Source organism: Colletes latitarsis, chromosome 5 (genome assembly GCF_051014445.1).
Source record: "Colletes latitarsis isolate SP2378_abdomen chromosome 5, iyColLati1, whole genome shotgun sequence".
Classification (NCBI taxonomy): Eukaryota; Metazoa; Arthropoda; class Insecta; order Hymenoptera; family Colletidae; genus Colletes; species Colletes latitarsis.
Window position 1 is genome coordinate 28,638,324 of NC_135138.1, and position 26,402 is coordinate 28,664,725.

The 26,402-nt window shown below is 37.5% G+C and overlaps 2 protein-coding genes across 2 annotated transcripts; both read left to right on the plus strand.

The window, feature by feature from the left end:
• The first annotated feature begins 84 nt into the window (after positions 1–84).
• LOC143342035 (uncharacterized) lies at positions 85–11,316 on the plus strand. Its single transcript, XM_076765517.1, has 4 exons — positions 85–180; positions 3,360–3,445; positions 8,908–9,027; positions 11,151–11,316. Exons 1-4 carry the CDS (start codon positions 85–87, stop codon positions 11,314–11,316), a joined length of 468 nt encoding a protein of 155 aa, XP_076621632.1.
• Positions 11,317–15,512: 4,196 nt separating this feature from the next.
• Positions 15,513–24,024, plus strand: LOC143342036 (uncharacterized). The gene is made up of 4 exons (XM_076765518.1): positions 15,513–15,650; positions 22,549–22,751; positions 23,589–23,696; positions 23,880–24,024. The coding sequence occupies exons 1-4, from the start codon at positions 15,513–15,515 to the stop codon at positions 24,022–24,024; spliced, it is 594 nt and encodes a 197-aa protein (XP_076621633.1).
• The last annotated feature ends 2,378 nt before the right edge of the window (positions 24,025–26,402 follow it).

Genomic DNA, 26,402 nt, shown 5'->3' on the forward strand with positions numbered 1-26,402 from the left:
TGACCAGTGATCTAAAACCGGGAACCGAGTTTCTGTGAACGTGTCGCGTTAAGTATCGCGATTCTCGAAGCACTTACGTACAACATGCTTCGATCATTGTACCTGGTAGCTGCGATTTTCTTCTTACTAATCTCCCATGGCGAGAATGCACTCTTATACCCAGAGAAGACACTATTCCAGGTAACTATCGTAAACGTTAAATTACGTAAGGAGGAGGGGGAGTTACGAACTGACATAAAGCGATTCTTTGAACAAATATAACTCTAAAAAGTATAGTAGAGTATGTTCGTACGAGACTTTGTTTTCGAAGAAAGTTGAATTTAAACTGGTAAAAGCACGTCTGACCAATATCGATTGTTTCTACTTAAAAGGCGTCTGACTAATATTCGTTCTTTCTACTTAAACTTGTATTTACAGTGTTAAACATTAACGGAGGTATGGTGTTGTTTTTTTATAGTTGTTTCCATCTCGTTAGAAGAATCTACACTTATTAGAAAATATTTTATATACATAAATAATTGCATTTGTAATTAATGTATCTATTAAATAGACGTGCTTCCATTTCTAATGTTCGAGTGTTTTATCGAGCCTGTTGGATAAATTATAATTGTGTAATCTCCATAAAGTTTATATTCTCCGTTCTGAGATACATATACAATTAAAAAGTACAATCATAAACGATCTACGCGATAATCGCGTAACTGTCGCTCTCGTGTCTCGAAGATTTCACCGATTATATCGTGCTGCATAACAAAATGGTGCGTAGAATGCAACCTGAGTGTGCACTACAACTAAACGCGCGACGTAAATAATAATTTTGATGGCGGTTCCCGCAATCTGCGGTTAGTCGCACGTTCTACATTCTCCCATCTGTCATTTAGCGAAATTGATATCGATCTACACCGCTAAATAGTTTCTACGTTTCAACCAAATACGTTCCCAACAATCCACGTAATTTTAGATCGCGTTCTAAGTTGTAGTCGGTTGCTGGTAACATAATTTTGTTGCAGCAGCTATTTATTCTATTGTTTATCGTATGTAGCGTTCTGCAAGCACAATATTATTTAGTATAATGGCTGGTACTTTATTCCTTCTTGTAAATTGTGGATATATTTCTATAAACTGTTTGTTGAGCTTTTTACAGGCACCCTATTGTTTTTAAATCTCTGTTTTCGAAGTAAAGCTATTATTATTATTGTTGTTTTTGTCGTTCGTCTTGCAGTTACTCTTGTACTTTCTGCCGTTATTATAACAACAATATACGATAATATTGTCGTCGTTGTCTGCTTATTATGAACGACATAATCAACCTTCTTTTTCAAGCGAAACTCGCCCCAGATAATTCCTCGAACGTCGTCGAACCATCGTTCCTCGATTTCTCAAACATTTGTTCGCGCCAACGAGGCGACTATTCAGGATAAACCGTGCTGCAATCCCAGTCTCTTATCGTCGTGGACAGGCCGCGAAACTTATTAAGCCCGTTTCTGAGATAACGAGTACTCCTTCGTGAGTTTTCCTCTAATTAGATTACGCCTCTGTTTGCATTGAATTCTTAATGTTTTCTGCCTCTAAGACGGCCGAAGTCGACGAAGTAGAAGAAGAAGACGCTTGTCGATGGCTCGTTGCAACGAAGAGGGAGAGATGACGATTCGTTCTTAATAAAGGGCTCTCATGAAACGTTTGAATAAGCAATCTCGAAAAAGGGGCTCAAAGGCGTATTCGCGGCTCGTTTGCGAAAACGGGAGGCTGCTTTTAAATAAACTAACCGTACAAGTCGAGAAGCCTGGAATAGGTGAAAGATCGCCTTTTACCAGTTCCTTCAAAGCAGTTGGAATTACGATATCAGATTAGGATGCACGAAACGTCAATTATACTCTTTTAGTTTTGATTACGATCATTTTAACATTCACTTTGTTCAGGTTGACGATCGAAAATTTATTATAAAATTTGCTCGACTCTCTCTTCGAAGCAACCATGAATTATGCATTTTTGCAATTTTTAATTGATTCGAAACTCTTCTAGATGATTCTGACTCGAAACTCGACCTCTCGATGTATTTAATGTTCTTCTATTTGTTTTAGATTTCCTACTGTATATCTTTAAAGCGTAAAAGCGTTGCGTGCAATCCCGTTTGACGGTACCTTAAATTCGTGTTCGTTCTACCGAAGCTTATATTCCCTGCAAATAGCATGATTTCTTCTGCAAATCTCTTTTAATTCCAAACAGCGGTACGCGACGCTCCCAGGAAACTGTCGAAGTCAAGATCGACTTCGTTGCTCCCTTCGTTATCGTTACTTCGTTGCGAATTCCAGATACTTTTTCCCCGGAGGGCCTCGCATTTCCATGGAAAGTACACTCGATACTGTATTGTAGAATACTTGGAAAATCGGGGGAAAATTCACTTGCTTTCGAATTCGATCCGAGAACGCAATTTATTACAGTCAACTAGAATTCGTTTTATTATTCGGGTTCCATGGTCCCCAACATTTCGATGTTTTTCTCCAATTGAGTCCACCGTTAAACATGCCCAAAAAAACTATTTTTACGTGTCTCGAAATGCAACAGAATATACAACAAAATTAGATTATTCTATAATAGTATTCATTCGTTTATTTCATGCAAGATTCATTTTCATAATGATAAAAAAAGAAATAAAATAATCTATAATTACATGTCTCGAAATGCAACAAAGTATACAACAAAATTAGATTATTCTATAATAGTATTCATTCATTTTATGCAAGGTTTATTTTCATAATGATAACAAAAGAAATAAAATAATCTATAATTATGAAAGAAACAATATCCAACGGCAATATAACAAAATTCCTCTCTGTTTAATTAAATTCGTTTCATTCATCCTAGAATAAAAAGAAATCGTTTAAACACCCACGATATTTTCACCTTCACTTTCTAACTGTTATGTAACGATACTACGCAGGCGAAAGTTTACTTCGTTCGTTTACGTTATGAAACTGTGGTTATCAGTCGATCGTGGAACGATTTTATTGAAAAATATTTTTCGTACGCTCGTCCGTTGGACGTACCGTTGAGAGTAGAATTGTCCATAAAGCTCGGATCGCGATCGACCGAGCCACGCGTCAAACTTCCGTCGAAGAGTTCGGTTCCAGCCTCCGTAGCCAAAGCTTACTCCTCTCGTTCCTTGGACGAAAATTCTTTCGCGCCGCTCGGAAACTAGTTTCGCGGAAACGGATCGTTCCTTCTCATCCGCGTCTGCTTGTTCCATTTTCCAGCTCACGCTGGGCGTCTCGGTTCCGATTACCATGAGCAAGAGGGGCGGCGTAGTGTTCTCGTCCGCGTTCCAATTCAATTATAAACTTCCGTCGAACTTCTCGGAGCTGGAGCCTACAATAATACCGGCCAGGCAGATGAGGGATTTGAATCTCCAGGACACTTATGGGACCATCGAAAACATATTGGACCGGTGAGTTTCCGCGAACCATCGTCGACGATTCTCGAGACGATTCAACTGATTCCCTATTCCTGTTCCTCGACGATCGAATTTTTAACCCCTTGACATCACGAGTCTCATTCGTAACAAGTTTCTGATGTCTAGCTTACACAATCGTGAGGCTAGTGGTCATCGAGTCTTAAAATCAACAGATTTTTACATTCAAGACATATTCGTAAAACTAATCTATTCTTTTTTGTGGCCATTCCTTGTACGAATAAATTTAGATACAGTGTGTTCGGACACCCTGGGAAAAATTGTAATAGGAGATTCTAGAGACCAAAATAGAACAAAAATCAAGAATACTAATTTGTTGATGGAGGCTTCGTTAAAAAGTTATTAACGTTTAAAGTTCCGCCCGTAATGAATTTTTTTCTCGAAAGTGGATAGGATTTCGGAGGTATGTTTATTTACCAAAAATGATTGTAATTGACTCCTTTAACTAAAAATAATTTTTTCAGAACGATTTGAAATTTTTGAATTTAATTGTTAATAACTTTTTAACAAAGCCTCAGTCAAGGAATTTATATTCTTGATTTTCGTCTTATTTTAGCCTCTAAAATCTCCCATTAAAATTTTTCCCTGGGTTGGCCGAACACCCTGTACAGTATAGGTTTGAAAAATTATTTCGAATTAAATCGTACGGTCAAGGAGTTAAATATTCTAATCCAACCCTATACTTTTTCGTGGCCATTCCTTGTACAAGTAAATTTACATAATATAGGTCACGTTTGAAAAATTATTTCGAATTAAATCGTACGGTCAAGGGGTTAAATACTCTAATCCAAACCTATACATTTTCGTAGCCATTTCATATGCGTATAAATTTAAATAATATAGGTCACGTTTGAAAAATTATTTCGAATTAAATCGTACGGTCAAGGGGTTAAATATTCTAACCCAGCCCTATACTTTTTCGTGGCCATTCCTTGTACGAGTAAATTTAAGTGATATAGTATACGTTTGAAAAATTATTTCGAATTAAATCGTACGGTCAAGGGGTTAAATATTCCTCCTGATTCTCGTAATATTTTGTAAATCACCGACCAGTATCGATCGTAAGAAGAATTTACCGATTTCGAGCGAGGAAAAAGTCTCGAGGAAACACGGTTGCGAGAATCGAATGGACGAGCGCGCGTCGTCCGTGAAAATGATCGGATAAATCGGCGAACGGTGCTGAAATCGAATGAATAAATTCGTAATTAACTCGAGGCCGAAATTGGCCGTGACCAGCCTCGACGATGCTTAATGAAACTCCATTTTCTAGCTGTGGATCATCTAGACCAGCCCGCCACAATTCGTGTTTATCGTCGATGGGCTGTACAATGGGTCGCTGATTACGCGAAACAAACAAGAGACGGGGGCTTTGTAGCGTGCACGCTGTTGGCACTCGAAACAGATTTTATGAACTGCGGGACAAGCGACTGGTTCTTGAAACGGATGCTTATAATGGTGGAAATTGCGCGCTACGCGTCGGGAATATTATACGGATCTATTATGACGACGGAACGAATAATTTCGAGCACGAATTTACATCGGCTGTTGGTATCGATAACGCCAATCATGGACAAATTAGCATCGAACTGATAGGGCACTCGTTATTTTAACGACAACCTTAATATCACTTTCGAACAACATTGGCTTAACCATATACAGGGTGCACCAAAACGACGACATTTCTCGTGCCATTTTGCCATCTCAAACTTCGTTTTCGAAATATGAAACGTTAATATTGAGAAATTAATTAATGACTGACCGTTAACGACGCTTGAGAGCTGGAAAAATCGTTAGCACTTGTCGTTGATTGAATTATACAGTAATTTTTGACACTTAATAACGTAAAATATCATATAAAATTTGTAAAAAAATTTCTTTTAGAACAATAATTATGCTCAATTGTGATAGAACAAATCATATATGGTAAATGTTAGTAACTGAGAAGTGCAAAATCAATGATATTTAATCGGATGTCTTTGTAAATAATTATTTGAAATACTATTCTAAATGACGTGTTATTCAATTTTTAAATATTACATCGTTATTTAATTTTAAGATATTTCCATTGAAATTATATTATCCCTGAAATCAGACCTTCCAACCGCCGAAGATTGATCACTAATTCAATCAACGACGAACGTTAGCGAATAATGATTACTTCAATCGTTAATCCTCTCGAACGATTGCTATTATCGTCGATCGCCATGAACGATTAACGATTATTCAATCGTCGATCATATCTGGCACCTAAGTATTACATCAATTGTCTGTCGTTGTACCGATAAATATTAATCGCGATTACTTCTGACGATTAAATTTGCAATCTCATTACCTAATCTATCAATTAATTGAATGAAATTAGTCACGTAATGCCCAACCCTAGCCACAACATAAATCCGTTTCAATCACGAACACAATGACAAGTATTGGGTTAATATACAAATCACCTTGAATTATTTCATGAAAATTTGAAATGGCGACTTGGTTACATAGGGGTTAATATACGTCAAATCGATCGCATTTTATGGACGACGTCAAAGGTTCAGACGATATCGAAATATTCTACAGGTCATGTAAATTTAGAGAATATTTATTCCATCGTTTTTCTGACTTTGAACTTATTTAAAAATACAAAACATTGAATTTTATGATGTTTGTCTATTTAAATGAAAACGGATCGTATAAATGAATATGAAACTATCGACCGTACCAAATTTTTCTTTGTTGAGTTTTCATCTAGATGGGGTAGCCTTTAAAAATAAAAAAAAAAAGGCTTCAAAAGAAAATAGATCGCATTCAAATATTTGTTTCAAAGTAAATAGGAAACTTCCGCGCAATACGCATATTTAAAACTTATTTTGCTTTCTGAAATCGATTATTGGAACGAAATTGTCTCCCTATTAGTTCTAATAATAATTGACGTTCTGCTGTATTTTTCAATTTTGAAATAAATATAAAAATAAGAACTTCCTTGCTGTTTTCTAAACTTGTCCTCTGGCTGTTTAATTATTACAATTCTGTTTTCAACGGTACAACTTAAACTACTTTGTTAATTTTGCTAAATTTGTATACCATAGGGGCGATCTACTTTCTCAGTTGTTCTCCGAAATTTTAATATTTTACGCGATAATGGTTTCTCACAAATACCAGAAATATATTAGTAAAACTCACCATCGTTGCCGTTGCAATTTTCTCGCAGTAATAATTAAGATGACCCTGGGGATGATACTGCTTAGTCCACTTCCTTATTTTAGTCAGTAATTTCTTGCAATAACCACCACAAATACGCGCACTTTCCACCGTAATTAAAAATGTTCTCGTTTCTTACCGATTTATTTAATGTCTTTATTGCACAAAATCAATGAATATTCGATATTCAACTTCTATAAATGAATTTTTGAGAATACGAGATTATAAAGCGTGCAAATAGGCGAGGTACACTTGAAATACTGTTCCTAACCGTGAGATATACACGATACGAAGGTTGACTAAGGACTAAACTGTTTTCAATGACGATACAACAACACGTTATAAGAACGTCGAGTTTGTCCTTCGTTGAAGCGTACCGAATCCTAACTGCCCCTCTCCAGCAATATTTACGCTTGAACGATTACAGCCTCGAAATGGTCGACTTATTATCGAGCATGGAAAATTTTAACTTTAACACTTGACAATATACCAATTCTTCGTCTATTATTAATGTCAAAACGGATTACGATATATTCGATAAAATAGTTTAAGCATTTCGTTTTACACTTGCTTGCAATTTTTTCGGAAAATTTAATTCGAAAGGGCTCTCCATCAACTTGAAAACTAGAGAAATGAAAACTCGACACTATTGATAATCTCGGTGATAAAAATTAATTTCCATTGTTTTGATTCACATCGTCAGAAATCGCAAAATTCTTCTAAATACATTTCTTTAATTCACCCTGTAATTTACAAATTGCGATAAAATTTCTTAAGAAGATTCGAAATACTGACATCGTTACGTAGATCTGGCTATTCCGAGGCTCGTAACGGACCATCGCCTGCAATCGCGATACCAGTTTTCAGAATGATTGCTCTCGAAGGCAACAAAGAGAGTTCTAAGCGAGCATCGCGAGCCCTAAGATCAAAGAGTTCGGGGGGGAGGACGGAGGGAAAGGCACAGGTAAAGACGGAAACTCGAACATAAATTAATTGGGACATAAGGCAATTACTTCGACGTCGAGGCTGGAGAGGACGTAAAGCGTACGTAACAAGCGGACAAGTTCGCTTTGGAAAGGTGCTTTGAAAGTTAAGGAAGTGTCGGGGCTGATTCGAGAGCGACGAGGGAACGCGATGTCGCGTGAAACGAGTTAGCTGGTTCGATGAGATGATTCGTGGCGACTTTCTCGCAGGATTAAAACCGAAGTATCGATCGTTCGCTGCACATATCGCTAGTTCACACTTTCCTCAAAAAATAAACGTAAAACCTACCGTTCCTATGGGTGATGTTCTCAAAACAAAAGCAATTTTCAATTCACCATATATCATGTATTGTAATTTTAATTTTCTATCGGAACTGAATAACCTAAATTCGTTAAAAATATCTTATTTTTTATTATATTTATGTTATATAATTTCTGTATATTTGAAGAATTATTTTGCAATCGTTTCTCTTCTATTCTGAAACCTCTTTTTATTTTGTTAAATATTATTTTATTATCTTATTGTTTTCATTAAAATATCTAATCGTGTGTTCGATTACATTTATGCTACAAATACAAACTACAGAAATAATTTAAATAATTTCTGTATATTTGAAGAATTATTTTACAATCGTTCCTCTTCTATTCTGAAACCTCTTATTATTTTCATTGAAATATCTAATCATTCGATTACATTTACAAATACAAACTACAGGAATAATTTAAATAATAATTTCTGTATACTTGAGTAATTACTTCACAATCGTTTCCCTTCTATTCTGAAGCCTATTATCATTTTATTTTGTACCCAAAAAAGGACCGCGTTAAAACTGGCCGAAACTTCGACGCGATTAACGCCATTTTCGTTTGTTGCCCCGAAGTTTTCCAGCTCATCTCGAAGACAATCGAGATCAAACCACGGCGGATTTGTATTTAATTCGATAGCCGAAGGAACGCCGGGATAGCGGATTTCTGAACTCGGTACTGGTCGAAACGAACACGGGACGCCGCGTTTAAGAATTCTCTTTTAGCCGTCGTTTCATAAAACCAATATCGTCTCGCGGCGGCACGGTTCGCCGAGAAGCTCGCCACCGTGCAACTTCCTAATAAAATTACTTCTGCGCCGCGATCGGGGCCTGCGGGGGAAGAAAAAAAAAAGGAGAAGAAACGAGGTGAAACGAAAAGGGAGAAAAGGAGGAAATAAATACGAGTGGGGGAGCGCGAAGAACACCAAGTAGAAATTAATATTGAACGTTCGGTGTGCAGGCACGGCTGGCAGGACGGCAGGGAGTGTCTTTTAAGGACCATTTGCGAGCTCGCGGAGACACCATTTGGCAGGATACGGGGCCAGGACGTCCTCCAGGAGGTGATCCACTTAATTTTAACGTAAGTTCGTTGCGTCGAATCGCGCTTTCACTCGTAGGGCGCGTGCTTTCCGAAACGAAATTTATTTCTTGAGGAGCTTCCGGTTAATGAATTCCGTTGGAAGTCCTTAATGGGCTGTCCTGCTCCCACGCTGATAAAGTGGGACACCGGCGCACGGACGAGTAGACTGACAGAATTTAGTAAATCGACGTCGCACGAGACCCTTGTCCGGGAATGGCGGAGAGGTGGAACGTCGTTAGACACAGCTGCGCCCGGTTCGCGGACAACCAACAATGTTGCACGTTGTTAGGTTGCCCGTAACTTCACCGTTGTCCACATACACTGTCGGCAAAAAGTTTCGGGATCGCTTGTTGGGTCTCTGACCAAAGTCAAATGTCCTGATAAATTTTCTTCCAAACGCGCGGTGCTTTAGAATCGTAATTTCGATCGCGTTCTATCGCATTTTCATTTTCTTACCCTCTCCCAACACCAAAAGTAATTAAAACGATGCTCGAAGAAATTTACAATGTGATGGATATTAATATTTATTCGTTCTCTCGTAGAAAACTATGGTAAATTCTCAGAAATCCAGCCGAGAAGATTTTTTAGAATATCAGAAATTACGAGTGGGTCATTCCGATCACCTCGGTAGTTTTAGGGTTAAATATCTGAAGATTGTAAGTATGAGTATTATTTTTCGTGATTTTAACGACCACTGTAGGGCGTAACATTTATGAGACATTTCCTATCCTAGAAATATACTCTTCATTATTTGAATTAGATAATAAAATAACAAGAGTGTAAAGGATTTCACTGATAAAAAATTCGGTTACTCAAAAGTAGTCAATCGTTTAAGGAGACAGTCTCATGTAAACGTTGCAAAATTTAGCCACCTTTACTAATTTTTGTCAAGTAAATGTTACGTCTAACGCCATAATGCATTTTTGCAATTTACTTAACTATCCTTTGGGAATACAAAATAAATTTTTTAATCATTTTTATTGACTTTTCATGTTATTATCACGATCACAGTACACATGTGTTTAAACACTGACGTAATTACAGCGAGGGATATACAAAAAATATTCTACACCCCACAATACTTGACATTTATCTCTCAAAATTTAACAGTACATTCTTAAATATATATACTTTCAAGAAATGAAATTTAAAAAAAGTTAAATGAGACGTACGTATTTAAATCGCAATCAAGAATCAGTGTTAATGAAATTAGTTAATAAAATAACAAGAGTATAAAGAATATCACTGATAAAAGATTCGTTCACTCAAAAATAATCAATCGTTTAAGAAACAGTACTCAGATCGTAATCAAGAACGTGTCGGTGTTGGAACGACAAGAAATGAGCCAATTAAGGCCCGATCAGAGGACACTAATTAGATATTTCACTGACGTTAAAATATACGTCGGACGATCGGGTCTGACAAACGCCTAGAACATATTTGCTATTCGAAACGCGGACGCGTGTACTCGAAAGGAAATTGCAACCGAGCCAGTGGCGTTCTAATTGCGACGAAGTTAGGCGCATGCATTAAGTTTCTAATGGAAGGTGTATCGCGTAGGTTTTCGCTTTGTAGTGTTTCTCTGCGTACACACGTCACCCTGGAATTTCAACCAACGTAATCTTTACGCAATATCCTCTGGAACAATCAGTGTCTAACGTCAATAATACTTGATTAACATTTTAGTTCGTTTTACCAAAATCGATTCTCGTCCATGAAGAGGTTAAAACGATTCAAGGAAAATGTAATCTTACTATCAGTGCACTCAAAGCTCCATGCATTAATAAACGTTTTCAATTTCTAAATTGTGAAATTAACTATAGGTCTCGTGATCCAATTTGATAATTTGATTTAATAATTGTCTTTGACTCCCTCTAAGGTTTCAAAAACTCATCGTATTGTACTCCGACAAATTTTTACGCGTTGCTTTTTAATTGCGTATAGAATTTGATTTCGAACTATGATCGACACATTAATTTTACAATTCGAGCCAGTGAATTTCCAGATATTTTATAGTTTCCTTTGATGGCGCAATTAGAAAGGCAACGACGCAAATAATTATTCCCGGTTTAACGAACCGTTGGTCGGATCCAGCTGAAAGGGGACTTGAATTTTTCCATCAGGCCGACGGAGGACTTGCCAGGGACAGCCAATTCCACTCACCAGAGCGTCGACGAATTGTATCAGGAAGCGGAACGATTGGGAAGATCTGGCGGTGACTGCATCTTGGCCTACCCCGATTGCATCGACTCGCCCTTGGAATCATTCACGGAGATCGTGTTCTCCTGAGGGACTAGATTTAAATGTCTACTCCTCGTTCGAACCCTCTCAGCGAGGACCGGTGTCGTTTATTTGCTGGGACGATGGACGCTTTCTACGCCTAATGAATGTTTCGTTCGAATTTTATTCGAAGATTCTTCACTTTCTCGCGTGCCGATTTTGTCATAATAGAATTTAACGCGTCGACTGTCTGAGAAACTAACAAAATTAAATCTCCTAAAAAGTTAATAGAATTCCAAAGTTTACAATTGTCTAAAATATTTACTTCGTAGAGAATGTGTGTCTGCTGACGGTGAACGCGTTAACGCGAAAGATTTTCGACATCGAGGTCGATGATAAAAGAGGAGAAATGCTAAGTAAATTTTGTTGAAGGAGCTCCCACGAGGCTCCGAAAGGCTCTGTATTCTGTTTCCACTGTCGCCTTATGAATAAGGAATAAAGGGACGTTTTCATAATTACATCACGATGCACTTTATATCCCAGACCATGCTGCAAATACTTACCGCGAAATTCTTGGGTATTAAATGGATTTTCTGTAGGGTATCGATCACTGTCCGCGACGGATTCGACCACCGCAATTTAAACGAATTTCTCCGGGTCGTAAATCCTGCTTACGCGTCGTCGAGACAACATCCGTTTTGCTTGATAACGAACAATCAACGTTTCGAATAACAAGGAATGTAATCGAGACAATCGATCGAGATCGACGCGACCAAATCACGTTGAGAAGAGTGGAATTGCAACAAATCAAATCTCTGTCATTTATATTAATAGAGAGACGTTTCGGGTACTTTCGTATAATGAAACAATCGCTTTATATAAAACTAATGTTTCCCTAATTGTTACTGTTTGCTTCTACCTGTTGTGTAAAGCGGTATAATAAACGATAAATACATATTTATATTTTATTTTGAGGATTGTCTAGTTTTTATAAAAAATAAATAAAATTGAATTGCTTCATAATGAATCGTAATTTATCTGTTATTTGCAAGTCCTCGTCAGACGATCTATATGCTTTATTTTTTAATGATTGCAGTTATTATCCACGTTCGTGGCTAAACTACCAGCACCAAAAAAAGGAGTCGTCGTTCGCGAAAGTGGAACGCGGCGCAAGAAAGCTCCTAAGTAAATTTCACTGTCGAGACTCGCCGTAAAATGGCGGGAAACACGACATAAGACCGCGAACGAACTTTTTCCCGCGCCGGTTACACGTTCACTTTTCCTCGCTGGCGCGGTCATTTGTCACGATTTTCAATCACGTTTCCTCTGTTTGCGCATTCGTTTTCACTTCACGCCGTTCGTTCGGTGTGCATCTGCTTCGTTTGATATTTTCCTGTCTACTTTTTCGCCGGGCATTCGTTGGAGAGCACGACGACCGGCGATCTCTGATCCTGGACATTTCGACGCGTTCCCAGAGATAAAAATGATAAGGAAACTTTCAAACGTTCCATAATTCTGTGCTTGAAAGATAAGCATTGAATCGATAGCACACAGTATCGAGCACAAAAAAATTCCATTTTAGAGTAATAAACGGAGAGTTTATGATTCTGATGCTTTTTAAACGAGACTAGGATCGAACTGTGGAAACACGAATTCTCTCCACTAAAATATTTTGATTATCTCGAACAATGAAAGAATTATCTCGACAAACTACGACCTTCGAGTGTGGGGGTTTCCTTTTCTTTTAAATAAACAATTTATAATCGAGTTCCATCGCACAACAGTCGTATAATCAGTAAGAATTGCTGAAACTACTTTGGGTATGTAGCGTCAAAGTAAATGTTAAAATGAACTTGGAAGACAGCATAAATTATAGTAGGTGATATGATCATTAAATAGGGGATGAAAAGCCCTTTAAAATGAGCGTTTGTGCGTGTCGATAGCTTTATTAGTTCCGGAGATATAGCAATTTTAGTTTCAAGTCGATGCGGTGGCTAGTTTCGGTGATATAAGGGTCCGAAGCGTTTGTTTACTACGGCCTTGTCAAGGTCGTTGACCGGCACGTGACTTGGAGAAACTAGGTCACTCGGTCACGAGTCACGTATGAGAAAGAGAGGTCCAGCGCGACGCGTCAGACGGAGACAGCGATAGTCGAATTAAGAAAAATACACTTTTACATAAATTACGATATCTCGAAAACGGAAAGTCCGATCGACAAAAACCAAAAGCCATTTTAAAGGGGAAGGTTTACCGCTTCCAACGATGTCTCATTTATGGATAAAGCACTAGTAGTTTCGGAACTGCACGCGTCTAAAGTTTTAGTATTTTTAATACGCGTTGATAGGCTATTGTACATAAGACGGACCGAGAGATAGTGAAAATTGAATAATTACCCTTTCACATAAATTACGATATCTCCAAAACGGCAAGTCGTATCGGCAAAAATCAAAAACCATTTTAAAGAGGAAGCTTTGCTGCTTCTAAAAGTGGCTCAATTGTTGATGAAACACTAATGGCTTCGGAACTGCACGCAGCTAAAGTTTTAGTATTTTTAATACGCATTAAGAGACTCTCGCAAGACAGAGAACGGTATTTAAAAAATTACGCTTTCATTTGAAGTCGAATCAACATAAACCAAAAACCATTTTCAAGGGGAGGCCTCGCTACTTCTAACAGTGACTTAGTTTCGAAACTGTGCATGTGTGAAATTTAACTATTTTTAATACGCATTATTAGAACTGAAGATTCTCTTCTATAAATCACTTAAATCGTCATTTGACCGGTCGTGGTAGGTTTACTGTCAATACTTTACTGTCAATAATGACATCAAGTTCAACATCCACTCTACCAAACATTAAAACCCACGTAATGTAAAAATCCAGTGAATTCATAAAACGATGACAGCCCACAAATTCTCAAGTATCAGGATCAACGCGCTAACCTTACCACACAGTGGAACTGAAGATTTCCTTCTTTCGCCATACATTTGCTATTTAGATCAGAAACTAACTAATATTCGATACCAAATATTGTTCAATTATAAATGTAAGATATAAATCATTTAAATCGTCATATGACCAATCGTGGTAGATTTACTGTCAACAATGCAATTATTCTCATTTCTTCTCTTCTTTCTTCGAATCATTAGACATCAGGTTCAACATCCACTCTGCCAAGCATCAAAATCCACGTAACGTAAAAATCCAGTGATTTCATAAAACGATGACAGTCCACAAATTCTCAAGTATCAGGATCAACGCGCTAACCTTACCACCCTATAATTCCAAATCCTATACTTGAGAGTCGCATCCATCCGCCCTGCGCCCTGGAAAGTAGTCGTTACTCTATCTGTTTGTTTATATATGCATTTCAGCCCCTTTGTCGTCCCAGAAGCGACAAGTTTCAAGCTGTGATCTCCATGTTCCCGAAACTTGTCCTGTGCACTGCTACTTATTCAGAAGTTGACGCGTCCCCGGTCGCCCCAGAGAGTTAGACGTTCGCTTGACAACTTCCGCGTAACTGTGATTATGAGAAGGACTCTAACAAACGCTCGAGGCCGGTTCGACGTCCGAACGACAAATATCGTTGTTTTCTTTTCCGATTACGCGGAACCGGTATCCAAAGATCTACCCGAGGGGCTACGTGTTCCCCGTTGGATCCTCCGCGATGTACATTTAGCTCGTTGAACCGGTTACAGTCGATCGCTGAGGCCTCGAGTGTAACTGTGCCACGGGTTGACGGATGACACGTTAATTTCGCCGAGGAACTGAAAGTTCAAGCAGCCCCGGGACGACAGACTCGGAGTTACGAGTTTGGCGTTAGCTGCGTGCTTTTGTGCCCGCTCAGAGAGGACAAAATTGGCTTCCAGATTTCGTCTTCCAGGTGAGTAACGTGAGTTCCCCAAAGTTTTACCAGCGATTTCGGCGTCGCTCTTTCGCCGAAATTCTACTCAATAGGAGAACGTAGTTGCCCGGCTGTTTCGCGTATTTTGTTAATTACGTGCTCGTAATAGGATTTGGACTATTTGAATAATTTATTAAATTAAACACGAAAGCGTCGAGAAGGCTCGAACCAATAATATTTTACTTGTCACGATCAAATCAAATTGTAATCGGTCAAATATTGTATTTTTTATTTTACATTTTTATGAAGATACTCGACGATTGAGAAATTTTGTTTCGATTCTAATCGATACGTTAGAGGTGATGGTATCAAAAATATTTTTTTTCTATGCAATATACGCAAAAATTGATGTGTTTATTTAGATGAAAGTGAAATGGTTATTATACCTGACGTGCTTTCTCGCCACGGGACGAATTCTGGGAGGCGCGAGGGAGCAACTTCGAGAGAAAAGAGAATTCTATCCACCGCCTCTTGTTTTCCCCTACGGTGGCAATTTCAAGGTATTTATCCGCATTTTAGCAAACGATTAACAAAATTTCATAGCAACGAGTACTTCAACTAATTCATAATCAACCTTAGAAGCCTTCATGTTGGGTCTCTAAATGAACAGACGCTGATTGGGAAAATAAAGCTATCAGAGGATCGATGGATCGAACTTTTTGCTACAAATCATCGGTTTAAATCTTCAAAATCGTTACCACGTCTACATTTAGTATCTTTAACAATTACAATGGGAGCTAGAGAAGGAATGGTAATGATTAGATTGCGAATGTTTATGTCAATCAAATATGTCAAAATATACAGTGTGTTCGATCACCCCTGGAAAAAATTAAAATGGGCGATTCTAGAGGCCAAAATAAGACGAAAATCAAGGATACTAATTTGTTGATTGAGGCTTCGTTGAAAAGTTATAGAAACATTTCCGGCCACACAGTATATTTTCGGTAATGAATTTTTTTCTCAAAACTGGGTAGGATTTCGGAAGTATATCTATTCATAAAAAATGATTGTAATTGACCCCAGAACCTAGAAATAATTTTTTTAGAACGATTTGAAACTTTTCATTTTCGCCGAAAAATTTAGGCAGCTACCCCCTGTCGATTTTCCTTAAAGATTCGTTTTTGATTTTTAGTAATTTTGTTTGACACCTCACAGAAAAGTTGTCTAATACTTTTTTGTAGGTACCCATGAGCTCTACTTCAGAAAAAAGTTTCATTGAAATATATTCACTATTCTAGGAGTTATGACTGTTTGAAAATTGGACCATTTTTATAGGGTTTTTCTCATTTTACGGGGTCAAAGATCAAGTTTTCGAATATTTTTACGATTTATACATATTCTCCACCAAAATACGCGTTGTTTGCTTTTTTGAAAATTAAAATCGTCCAATCCGTTCAGGAGTTATGATGTTTTAAAGATTTGCATGAAATTTCCGGCAAACATTCTGGCCAGAAATTATATTTTCGGTGAGGAATTTTTTTCTCGAAAGTGCGTAGGAATTCGGGGGTATGTTTAATGACCAAAAATGATTGTAATTGATCCCCGCAATTGAAAATAATTTTTTTAGAACGGTTTGAAAAAATTTTTTTTCGCCGACAAATTTCAGGGAAACATATCAATGTATGGTCAGACATTACATTTTCGGTAAGGATTTTTTTTCTCGGAACTGCGTAGGAATTCGAGGGTATGTGTATTCACCAAAAATGATTGTAATTGACCCCCACAACCGAAAATAATTTTTTCGTGAATGATTTGAAAATTTTTAATTTAATTTTTTAATAACTTTTTAACAAAGCCTCAATCAACAAATTGATATTCCTGATTTTCTTCTTATTTTGGCCTCTAGAATCTCCCATTAAATTTCTCCCCTTGACTTTCGAATTCTTTCTCAAAGATAATGCACGAATTAACGTGTAACGATGTGGAATTCTCAGGGTTTCGACGTTGTTTTCGAGGAGGTGGGAATTGGAAAGTAGCAGAAACTTTAAACCAAAAGAAACGTCTTCCCTTCCCCAACCCACCTTCTATCCGCAGCTGATAATTAACCGGAGCCTTATCTACTGTCTCCTCTCAAATTTTCTAATTAAATCGGGAAACTCTTTCTGTAGTTTTCACTCTTTCCCGACCGAGCGAAGCGTCCTGATGGACTGTTTGCCTTGGCTTCTGCCGCTGGCCCTGGCGCGCTCAATTACTCGCGGCCCCTTTCGGTAACGAACGACGACTTCAAGCTTATAGATAATCCAGGTGGGGAGGGATATCAAATCGATATAGGATTCTGCGTCCTGTTTCGCGATGCTCGTGAAAATCAAGATCTGAAGAGACGACCACTTTCCTCTCAAAAACTCCTTAGAAACATTTTAAAAGATTTTGTAACGTTACAGGGATTAAGATCGACTTCACTTAGCTCGTAATAATTTTATCGATGCACAAAACCTCGAACAAAAAATTATTATAATTGAATCTTCCGTTGATTTTGTTGCTCAGGATGAAAATCAAGATCTGAAGAGACGATCATTTTCCTCTTAAGAACTTCCTAGAAAAATTTTGAACATTTTTGTAATGTTACAGGGATTAAGATCGACTTCACTTAGCTAGTAATAATTTTATCGATGGATAAAACCTCGAACAAAAAATTATTATAATTGAATCTTTCGTTGGTTTTGTTGCTCGGGATGAAAATCAAGATCTAAAAAGACGACCACTTTCCACTCGAAAACTCCTTAGGAACATTTTAACCCCTTAACGCTCATATTTTTCGGGTTAACCAAGAATGATCAGTTTTCTTTATCGCATTTGTTTCTAAAAATGTAGTTTTTGTTAATTACAATGTTGTATCTAACGTATAATTTGAAAGAAAAATATTATCATCCCTTAAATTGTTAGATTAAACAAATATCGCTTTTCAAAGCAGTTAAACTCAGGCATGAACGTTAAGGGGTTAAACGATTTTGTAACGTTACAAGGATTAAGATCGACTTCACTTAACTCGTAATAATTTTATCGATGGACAAAACCTCGAACAAAAAATTATTGTAATTGAATCTTCCGTTGGTTTTGTTGCTCAGGGTGAAAATCAAGATCTAAAGAGACGACCACTTTCCTCTCGAGAACTCCTTAGGAACATTTTAAACGATTTTGTAACATTACAGGGATTAAGATCGACTTCACTTAACTCGTAATAATTTTATCGATGGACAAAACCTCGAACAAAAAATTATTGTAATTGAATCTTTCGTTGATTTCGTTGCTCCCCTCGGAGTTTAATAATTGTATATCTCGAAAGAAAATGTCAAGCGTCGTTTGAAGGTGAAACGAAGAAAACGTAATGTAGCGTGAAGGGGTGGCAAAGGAAACGTTCGACGTATACGATTCGATGCGCAAACAGAAGCACCAGAGTACGGTCGTTACAATTTGTCGAGCAGCAGAGGGTAGTAGAAAATCGACGTCTGATCAACGCTGTTCCAACCGTCGGAGCGTTTGATTATCAGACATTATCAGATTTTCAGAGGCCACGACGGCACGGCGAAGGCAAATATTCCGATGCTCGGCGTCGAGGAGACCCGGGGTACCGACGGGGAAATAAAATTCGCCTCTTTCTGGGTTAGTATGTATCTAAACACACGGAGCCCTGCACTGCGTCAAAAGCGCAAGCTTCAAAGCAGAGAAGGAATAAGAAGAATAGCTGGTGAAGAGACCTGCAAAGAAGTGCGACGACTTTCAATTACTTCCATGTCTTCGCTTCAACGAGCACGTGTTGGGCGACTGGAAGCTTGGCGTTCTTGTCGGAAGGACAATTAAAAGTTTGAGCGCGCGTCAAGTCGCTTTTGTGCGATAGACGTTGGGCAAACTTAAAGTGCTGAACTCGGATGAATTGTGGACGCGGCAAGTTTACTTAACTCGAGGAGTCCGTTCAACGCAAAATTTACCCCCCACCGTCCACCGGAAAAAAAAAAAGAAAAATATTAATCCTCCGAGGATACACGCGACGCGATACTGCCGCGAATTCAGCTTTCAGCTTTTCGTATCGACCAATCGATTTGTGGGTCCTGGACAACAATTTTACATCCCACTGTGTGGAATTTGTAAATTTATTCACTCGTGGAATTGAAATGTTTTGAAATAGAAAACAAGAGAAAAGAAAGAGTCTGTGTAAGTTGTCTTCGGTGCGTTTACAAATTAACACTTTAAAGCAACTATTCTTTGTTTTTAAATTCGTACTTGATCGAGCAATTAGAATACGAGTATTAAATGGTGTATCCTCGAATCGTTTGAAGACACATTGCACAATAATTCGTCGCAAGTGCATCGATTTGAATTAGAGATCGACGAAGTCAAAGCACGTATCAGTTTCATAACCATGGGGGATTTCTTGAGAATTTATCGGTGGTAAAATTCTCGATACAAGCCAGAGAGAAAGCAAACGAAGAGTGGTTTTGATGAGAGAGAAAGAGAGAATAGCAGAAAGAAAGAAAAGTTCACCGACCCCGTAATATCTTGGAAACGGATGGAGGTTAAGCGGCATTTCGAAACTTGAAAAATGAGGACTGCATTCGCTGGCGAAATTTCCCAACGAATGGCAAAAAAAGGCCGTGGTTCGCTGTAATTTCCCTTCCTTCTTGCTTTCTGCTTCTCTCAAACTTCATTTCGTCCGTGCGTGTTTGTATTGCCAAACGAGGTGTTGAAATTCGTCGTTCCTAAATCGTAATCACAACATAGAGTTTGTCAATTTCAATTCAGAGGTTCACAAATATTACGAAGCGGAATTAAAAGTGCACAACTGTCATGTCTGAGAATATCGAGGATGGATTCCTTACGTGAACACGACTTCTTCGCCATTTTTAAGTTACTGTCACTCTTACTTCTTTCATTTATTTTTACCAAATGTTGTTTATTGCCGCGATGCTTTCTAGTATTGTAACTCCAATATTTCAGTTACGATTTTTATTTTATTTTTGTATAAATTCTGATCCACTGTGCGTCGCTACCTGAGCTTTATTCGACCCTTGCATTATGAATACGTCATTCGAAATAAAGGTCAGGACAAAATAGTCGTCAAGAGCAGAAAATTGCCATTTCGTTTTGATTTTATTTCACGAGACCTGAATATAATTAAGAATAATGTCACAGTATCTGCAAATATTTTACAATTTCATAAAAATCCCATACTTTGTAATGCTACCAGCTCTGTGGTACTTATGAGATTAATAAAACATTTCTGGATTACGTGATAAAGCTTTCCACATTTACCGAGGACGACCCAAGAAGCTTGGTTAGAAAAGGTAAACGTAATTTACAGCTCGTGTCTCTTAAAAAATAATATGATCATAATATTACAAGATTATTGAAAATTACTTGGAAAGAATTGATCCTACAAACAGTGATGACGGTAATATTATATAAAATTTACCATCTGTCGTCGTATTTTCACTCGTACATTATAAGATAAAATTAAATTTTTTTTTTCGTGCTTCTCCTGATTCTCAATCTGTTACCCTCGACGTTGTTTGCGTTCTACGATTAATTCTTTCTAATAATGAGTTTCCAATTTAATTAAAAAATTTTTTGTAATTCTGAAAACTATCTCAAACCAGAGGAAATACTATTAAATAGAAGCTTGATTGAGACTGTGAAATTGGTGTTCCATATTTTTTTGATTAGTTTATTTTATTAATTTTTAGTTGTTTGCTTTCTAAGAGTGAGTTTCCAATTTAATTAAAAAATTTTCTGTAATTCTGAAAACTGTCTCAAACTAGAGGATCGAAATATTATTAAATAGAAGCTTGATTGAGACTGTGAAATTGGTGTTCCATATTTTTTTAATTAGTTTATTTTATTAATTTTTAGTTGTTTGCTTTCTACGATTAATTCTTTCTAAGAATGAGTTTCCAATTTAGTTAAAAAATTTTCCGTAATTCCGAAAACTATCTCAAACTAGAGGAAATACTATTAAATAGAAGCTCGATTGAGTGAAACTGGTGTTCCTTATTTTTTTAAATTGATCTTTCGACTCCGTTCGATCAACGACCCGTCTTTAATATTGCTTAACGATATATTCGGTCCGTTCAATTCGTATTTGAAGGCGTCGTTTCATCGACGAAAGGAAGTCACGAGCATTATTGCGTTCCTCCGCGTTGCTCGTTTTCGCCCCCGGTTCTTTTGACGCCTGTTCGCTCTTCACGGGGGTTGCAGATGCCGAGAAAAACAGAAACGTCTTCGTCAAACTTCCCGACGATCCGTCTCCGCCTTTCCAAAGAAAGCGAGATTACGCTGGCTTTTATTCTCCGGCTGTTTTACACGCTTACGTACTTTCGGTGATGAATTTTTTGGCCCGGACTCCCTTTCAACCGACGGATGAGCTCCGTCGCGGACAAATTGCTCCATCGCGTATGAAAATGAACGGGCTGAAAGTGGTTGAAATTGCTAGACCTGCTCGTTTGTTTCTCCCTTTCCCATCGATCTTTCCCTTCGTCGATCGCTCTCCCTGAAAAACCAACGAAAGCCTGGAATGAACTTCTTCTATAGAGGACCTCTCAAATTAAAAAGAATTATTCGCAAGGGCGTTGCTCCTAATCCTGACACGACCATGTTTTCAATTTAATAGGTTTTAAAGTTCTTTAGTAATAGCATCTTCCTCGAGTAAATTTAATGCTCAAATATTCAAAAGAAGAAATAATTCCACGATATTATGATAACGAAAATAATTAAATATGATTCACAAATTCAAATCTTTTGGTGTAAAATTACTAATTAATCTTGCAGAGTTATTAATTAGTATTGTAGAAGTATTAATTAGTATTGTAGAATTACTAATTAGTCTTGTAGAATATAGAAATATTTTGATTACTCCTTCGACGATAGAAATAAAAATTGTTTGCGAGCATACGTTTATTCCAGAACGTAAATGATAATGAGAATTATTAAATATAACTCACGAATTTAAATGTTTTGGTATAAAATTACTAATTAGTCTTGTAGAATATAGAAATAAATTAATTACTCCTTCGACGATGGAAATAAAAATCATTCACGAGCATACGTTTATTCCAGAACGTAAATGATAATAAATATGATTCACGAATTAAAAGTTTTTGATTTAGAATTACTAATTAGTCTTGTAGAATATAGAAATATTTTGATTATTCCTTCGACGATGGAAATAAAAATCGTTCACAGGCATACGTTTATTCCAGAACGTAAATGATAAAAAATATAATTCAAGAATTAAAATCTTTTGATTTAGAATTACTAATTAGTCTTCTAAAATATAGAAATATTTTGATTAGTCCTTCGACGATGGAAATAAAAATCATTCACGAGCATACGTTTATTCCAGAACGTAAATAATCTTAAATTAATATTGGGATTCAACGAATGTTTATTTATTGCACGCGTATCAAGCTGATCTTGGGCCTGGCTGTACCGATTCAATTGTCGGGGAAGATTTTGGTTTACGGCCAGAACATACAGTTTCAATACGCATTGCCAGACAACGCAACCTTCTTCGCGAAGTTCTTCGAGGACTCATCTCGACGACGTCGTAGACGCTCGGCGTGGAACGAGAGGAAGCCCATATACGATATTATCGAACGAGAACTCGACAGGTGAGCAAGTCCCTGTTCCTGGGATCCGCTATTACCCGCGCGGCAGACGATTTTTATCGAACGAAATTAGCGTTATCGTGAATTAATTAATTTCACCTACAGGGCTTGGAATTCGCAATCACGAGTAACTTCGAATTCGCGGCGTTTCAAATTTACAGATGCAAATACGCTCGTGAATAATTAATGAATATTGTGCGAACACCCGGTAATTAATCGATTATCATTAAACGATCGACGGGTAATCGGTAAAAGCGATATCTCGATTATTCTACGGAACGAGTCGCTTAACTCGACAGCCTGATGTTACTCTTAAATTCTTCACGATCGAATATATTAAATACCGCAATTTATCAGATCGATAAATATATTCGTCTATCTGTCTATCCAAATATCTATAATTAGTAAAAATATAATTACGAATCTCACTTGTATTCGAAACATTTTTTCATTCAACAATATACAAATGATTAAGCTAGTAGTTAACAGTTTAATATATTCGTCTGTCTGTCCATCCAAATGTCTATAATTAGTAGAAATATAATAACCAATGCCACTTTTATTCGAAATATATTTTAATATGCAAACAATTTAAAGCAATCAAGCTGTTTGGCTCGAACTGTACGTTCTTCAACAGACGTTTCGGAAGAAGTATAATATAAATTATACCCGGTATCGTTCCAATTAAATAAATAACTCTGCTTAATGCGCGCATAATTTAGAGAACGTGCGTACCATGTATGATGTTACAATTTAATTATAGCACCGTGTCGTGTCGTTTAATATTCATAAGGCGAGGTTATAATACAATTATTACGAGCGCTAACGAAGTATTTTCAGGAGAAATATCGACGGAAATAGTTGCTTGATGAAGGATATTTGCGAAGCCGCCGCCACACCGTTAAAAGACGAGGGGTTGGTCGGAGAATTGTTGCATCTGTTGTTCACGTAAGAATATAATCACACGCTTTTAAAAAGAACCATGTTTTTAAAACACATTTATCTGAATATTTTTACTGAGAAAGATTCTCGTAACAACCTCGAGAACTTTGATGTAATAAAATTAGTGTCAATATTTTTTGACTCTCGATAATATCAGGATTGTTTGCAAATTCTATTTTTCGTTTTCAGTCCGGATCACGGGGACGCTTCGACGATGAACAAAGAATATTTGGAGGCAGCGACGATAGGAAGAAGACACGGAAACTGCTCGACGATCTATTCCTCGTGTCCCCCTGGCCTAGGGGTTCTAGATCGAATTTCCACCGTTTATTAATTAAGATGCGCCACTTTCTATTATTAGGTTCCTTTGTTACGAGCTTTATTGCGTTCTCTCCTTACTTTCTTCCCCGACCCAGTTACACGCCTCGCCATCGCCTTACGTCACTTTTCCTTTACACTGGAATAAATCTCTTTCTACCTTATGTTTCACGCTGTTAAGCTCGCGTCAAATCCTATCTACGATCCCCGTGCAATAAAAGGGCGAGTCCGTCGTAACGTTCTCTCCTACATTCCTTCCCGATCGAAGAACCTGCGCAAATACTCCCATCTCGAACTTCTCCAACCGTACACAACCATTACGAATATTATTATGTACATATAGCAATATAACTCCTTATTTTCCACGATATTATTTTTTTATAGCAGTTCGATCCTTGTAAATCTTTGCTCAAATTAGTATACGAGATTGTTTTGTAATATTACAATAAAAACGATTGATATTGTACAACCTGGATATAATTCAACAACCCTAGAATAAAAATTAAATAGGAACCTTGATACTAAAAATGAAATCTTCACGATTGATCCTGAGTATAATAAAAGATTTTTAACAGAACTTAGGGGCGAGAATGGACGCAAGTATTTTGTTCGACTCCGAGATTGAGTCCATAAATACGTTTCCAGGCAGTAAACGATGGAACCGGGAAGGGCGGGAAATAATTGATTATTAAACGCCCAGTTTTACGGTCGTTTTGACTTCACGGGGCCGCGCGGAGCTCGAGTCGGTTTAATAGTTTGAACGAAGTCACTTTAATCGAAGGTAGTTAACTGCAAAGGCTCCAATTGCCGAGTGACAAGTCAGTCTCTACTCCTGGGAGTTATTTCGTCGATTTTCTGCTGCCAATTCCGCCCGAACGTCTCGCTGCGCGCAAATTGGAGCTAAGTGCGTTTTGCAGAGTTTAATGAACTACCTTATTCGATAAGTACACAGCTACATGCTACGCCAGCTGTGCCCAGGAAACTGTCTTTTTAAATCGAACACCGTACGAACGTGAACGGGTTGAACGAATCGACGCTCGAGAGATGTTTTGTCGACAGGCGAATCCAACGCGCGATAATTCTACGAAATGAACCGTTTAAATCAGCGCTGTTCAAATTACCCCTCTCGAGATGTTTGCAATTTAACACGTTCACTGTCTAAAACCGTAAAATTGTTTACGAGGCTGAAACTTTGATTTTAAACAATTGTAAATTACATAACTTATAACTTCTCGTAGCACTTACTTCCGTAACCTCCCTAAATTTATGAAGCCTATTCGAATTTATTTTCTTCGACATTTCAACTTGAGAATTAATCGTTTTAGTTCCACTGTTAAAAGTTCTGTCATATATGGACGATGTAACAAAGTGTCAACGGGGACGTGAAAAGAAATTTTTACACCGTTGTTAATCAGCGAATAGTATCTTATTCAAATAAATAACATTCACCATAAATATTTCGATCGATGTACTCGTGAAAATATTGTTCTATTTGTACGATTATTATTTTAGAACGGCCGATTTGTTTGCGTTGATTTTACGTTGGTTCTGTTAAGGTGTGTTTGCAATATTTGACGGGGCATTCGGTCAGTCTAATCTCGTAGCCTGTGTCAATAGACAAATCACTTTTAGGATGCGCGGTGCACAGACTCATCCGACACTTCAGACAGGGGATTCTCGGTCGTAAAACGACTCGGGGAGGTAGCACAAGATCGTTTCGTGTTCCAGGCAGTTTAGGAGTTTACTGAGAGAAACTCAGTCTTCGTGAGAGAGGTACTGGCATGTTCCATATTTCAGACAAAGGAGTACTGTTAAGTCTGACGCTTCACAGAAGGAAATTCAGCGTGTCTCGCGTTCGAGACGGAAGCTAACAATGCGTCCCATTTTTGAACGATTAATAAAAATTACGCGATCTTTAAGAAATCCAATATCTTTCGGTCTTGAATTTCACCCACCATTTTCAAGTTTCATCGAACAATTCTTTTTTAACATTTCTGGACCAACTGTAGACGTGAAGCGTGAAATATGTTGACAAATATTTATTTGTATTTACCGAAAGAATATAGTCGCGTTTTTGGATTTATATTTTCGATAGAAGTATTTGTTTTCGTGGCAAATAATTTCACGTATTGACTGAGAATAATCGAAAGGTAATATATCACATTTAGGTTCGTGGGATTAATAGAATTCGACCTAACGCGATACTTCAACTTCGAGCGTAAGTATATTTCAATCTTATAACGATTAAACGAACGAGAGCTCGTTATAACAGAACAGGCGTGTCAGGAACTTGAAGAATACCGACTATGTGGGATCTACATTTCAAATACTCAGAACTAACCAAATTTAATTCACAAACTTTCCAACTCCAATATGGAGCTAGCAAATATATAA

Coding starts and splice junctions, on each gene's coding strand:
- LOC143342035 (XM_076765517.1), top strand. CDS start 85: ATGCTTCGATCATTGTACCTGGTAGCTGCGATTTTCTTCTTACTAATC. Junction 181..3,359: donor CAGAGAAGACACTATTCCAG/GTAACTATCGTA, acceptor AACTTCTCGGAG/CTGGAGCCTACAATAATACC. Junction 9,028..11,150: donor GTGATCCACTTAATTTTAAC/GTAAGTTCGTTG, acceptor TTTTTCCATCAG/GCCGACGGAGGACTTGCCAG.
- LOC143342036 (XM_076765518.1), top strand. CDS start 15,513: ATGAAAGTGAAATGGTTATTATACCTGACGTGCTTTCTCGCCACGGGA. Junction 15,651..22,548: donor CCTACGGTGGCAATTTCAAG/GTATTTATCCGC, acceptor ACGCGTATCAAG/CTGATCTTGGGCCTGGCTGT. Junction 23,697..23,879: donor TTGTTGCATCTGTTGTTCAC/GTAAGAATATAA, acceptor TTTCGTTTTCAG/TCCGGATCACGGGGACGCTT.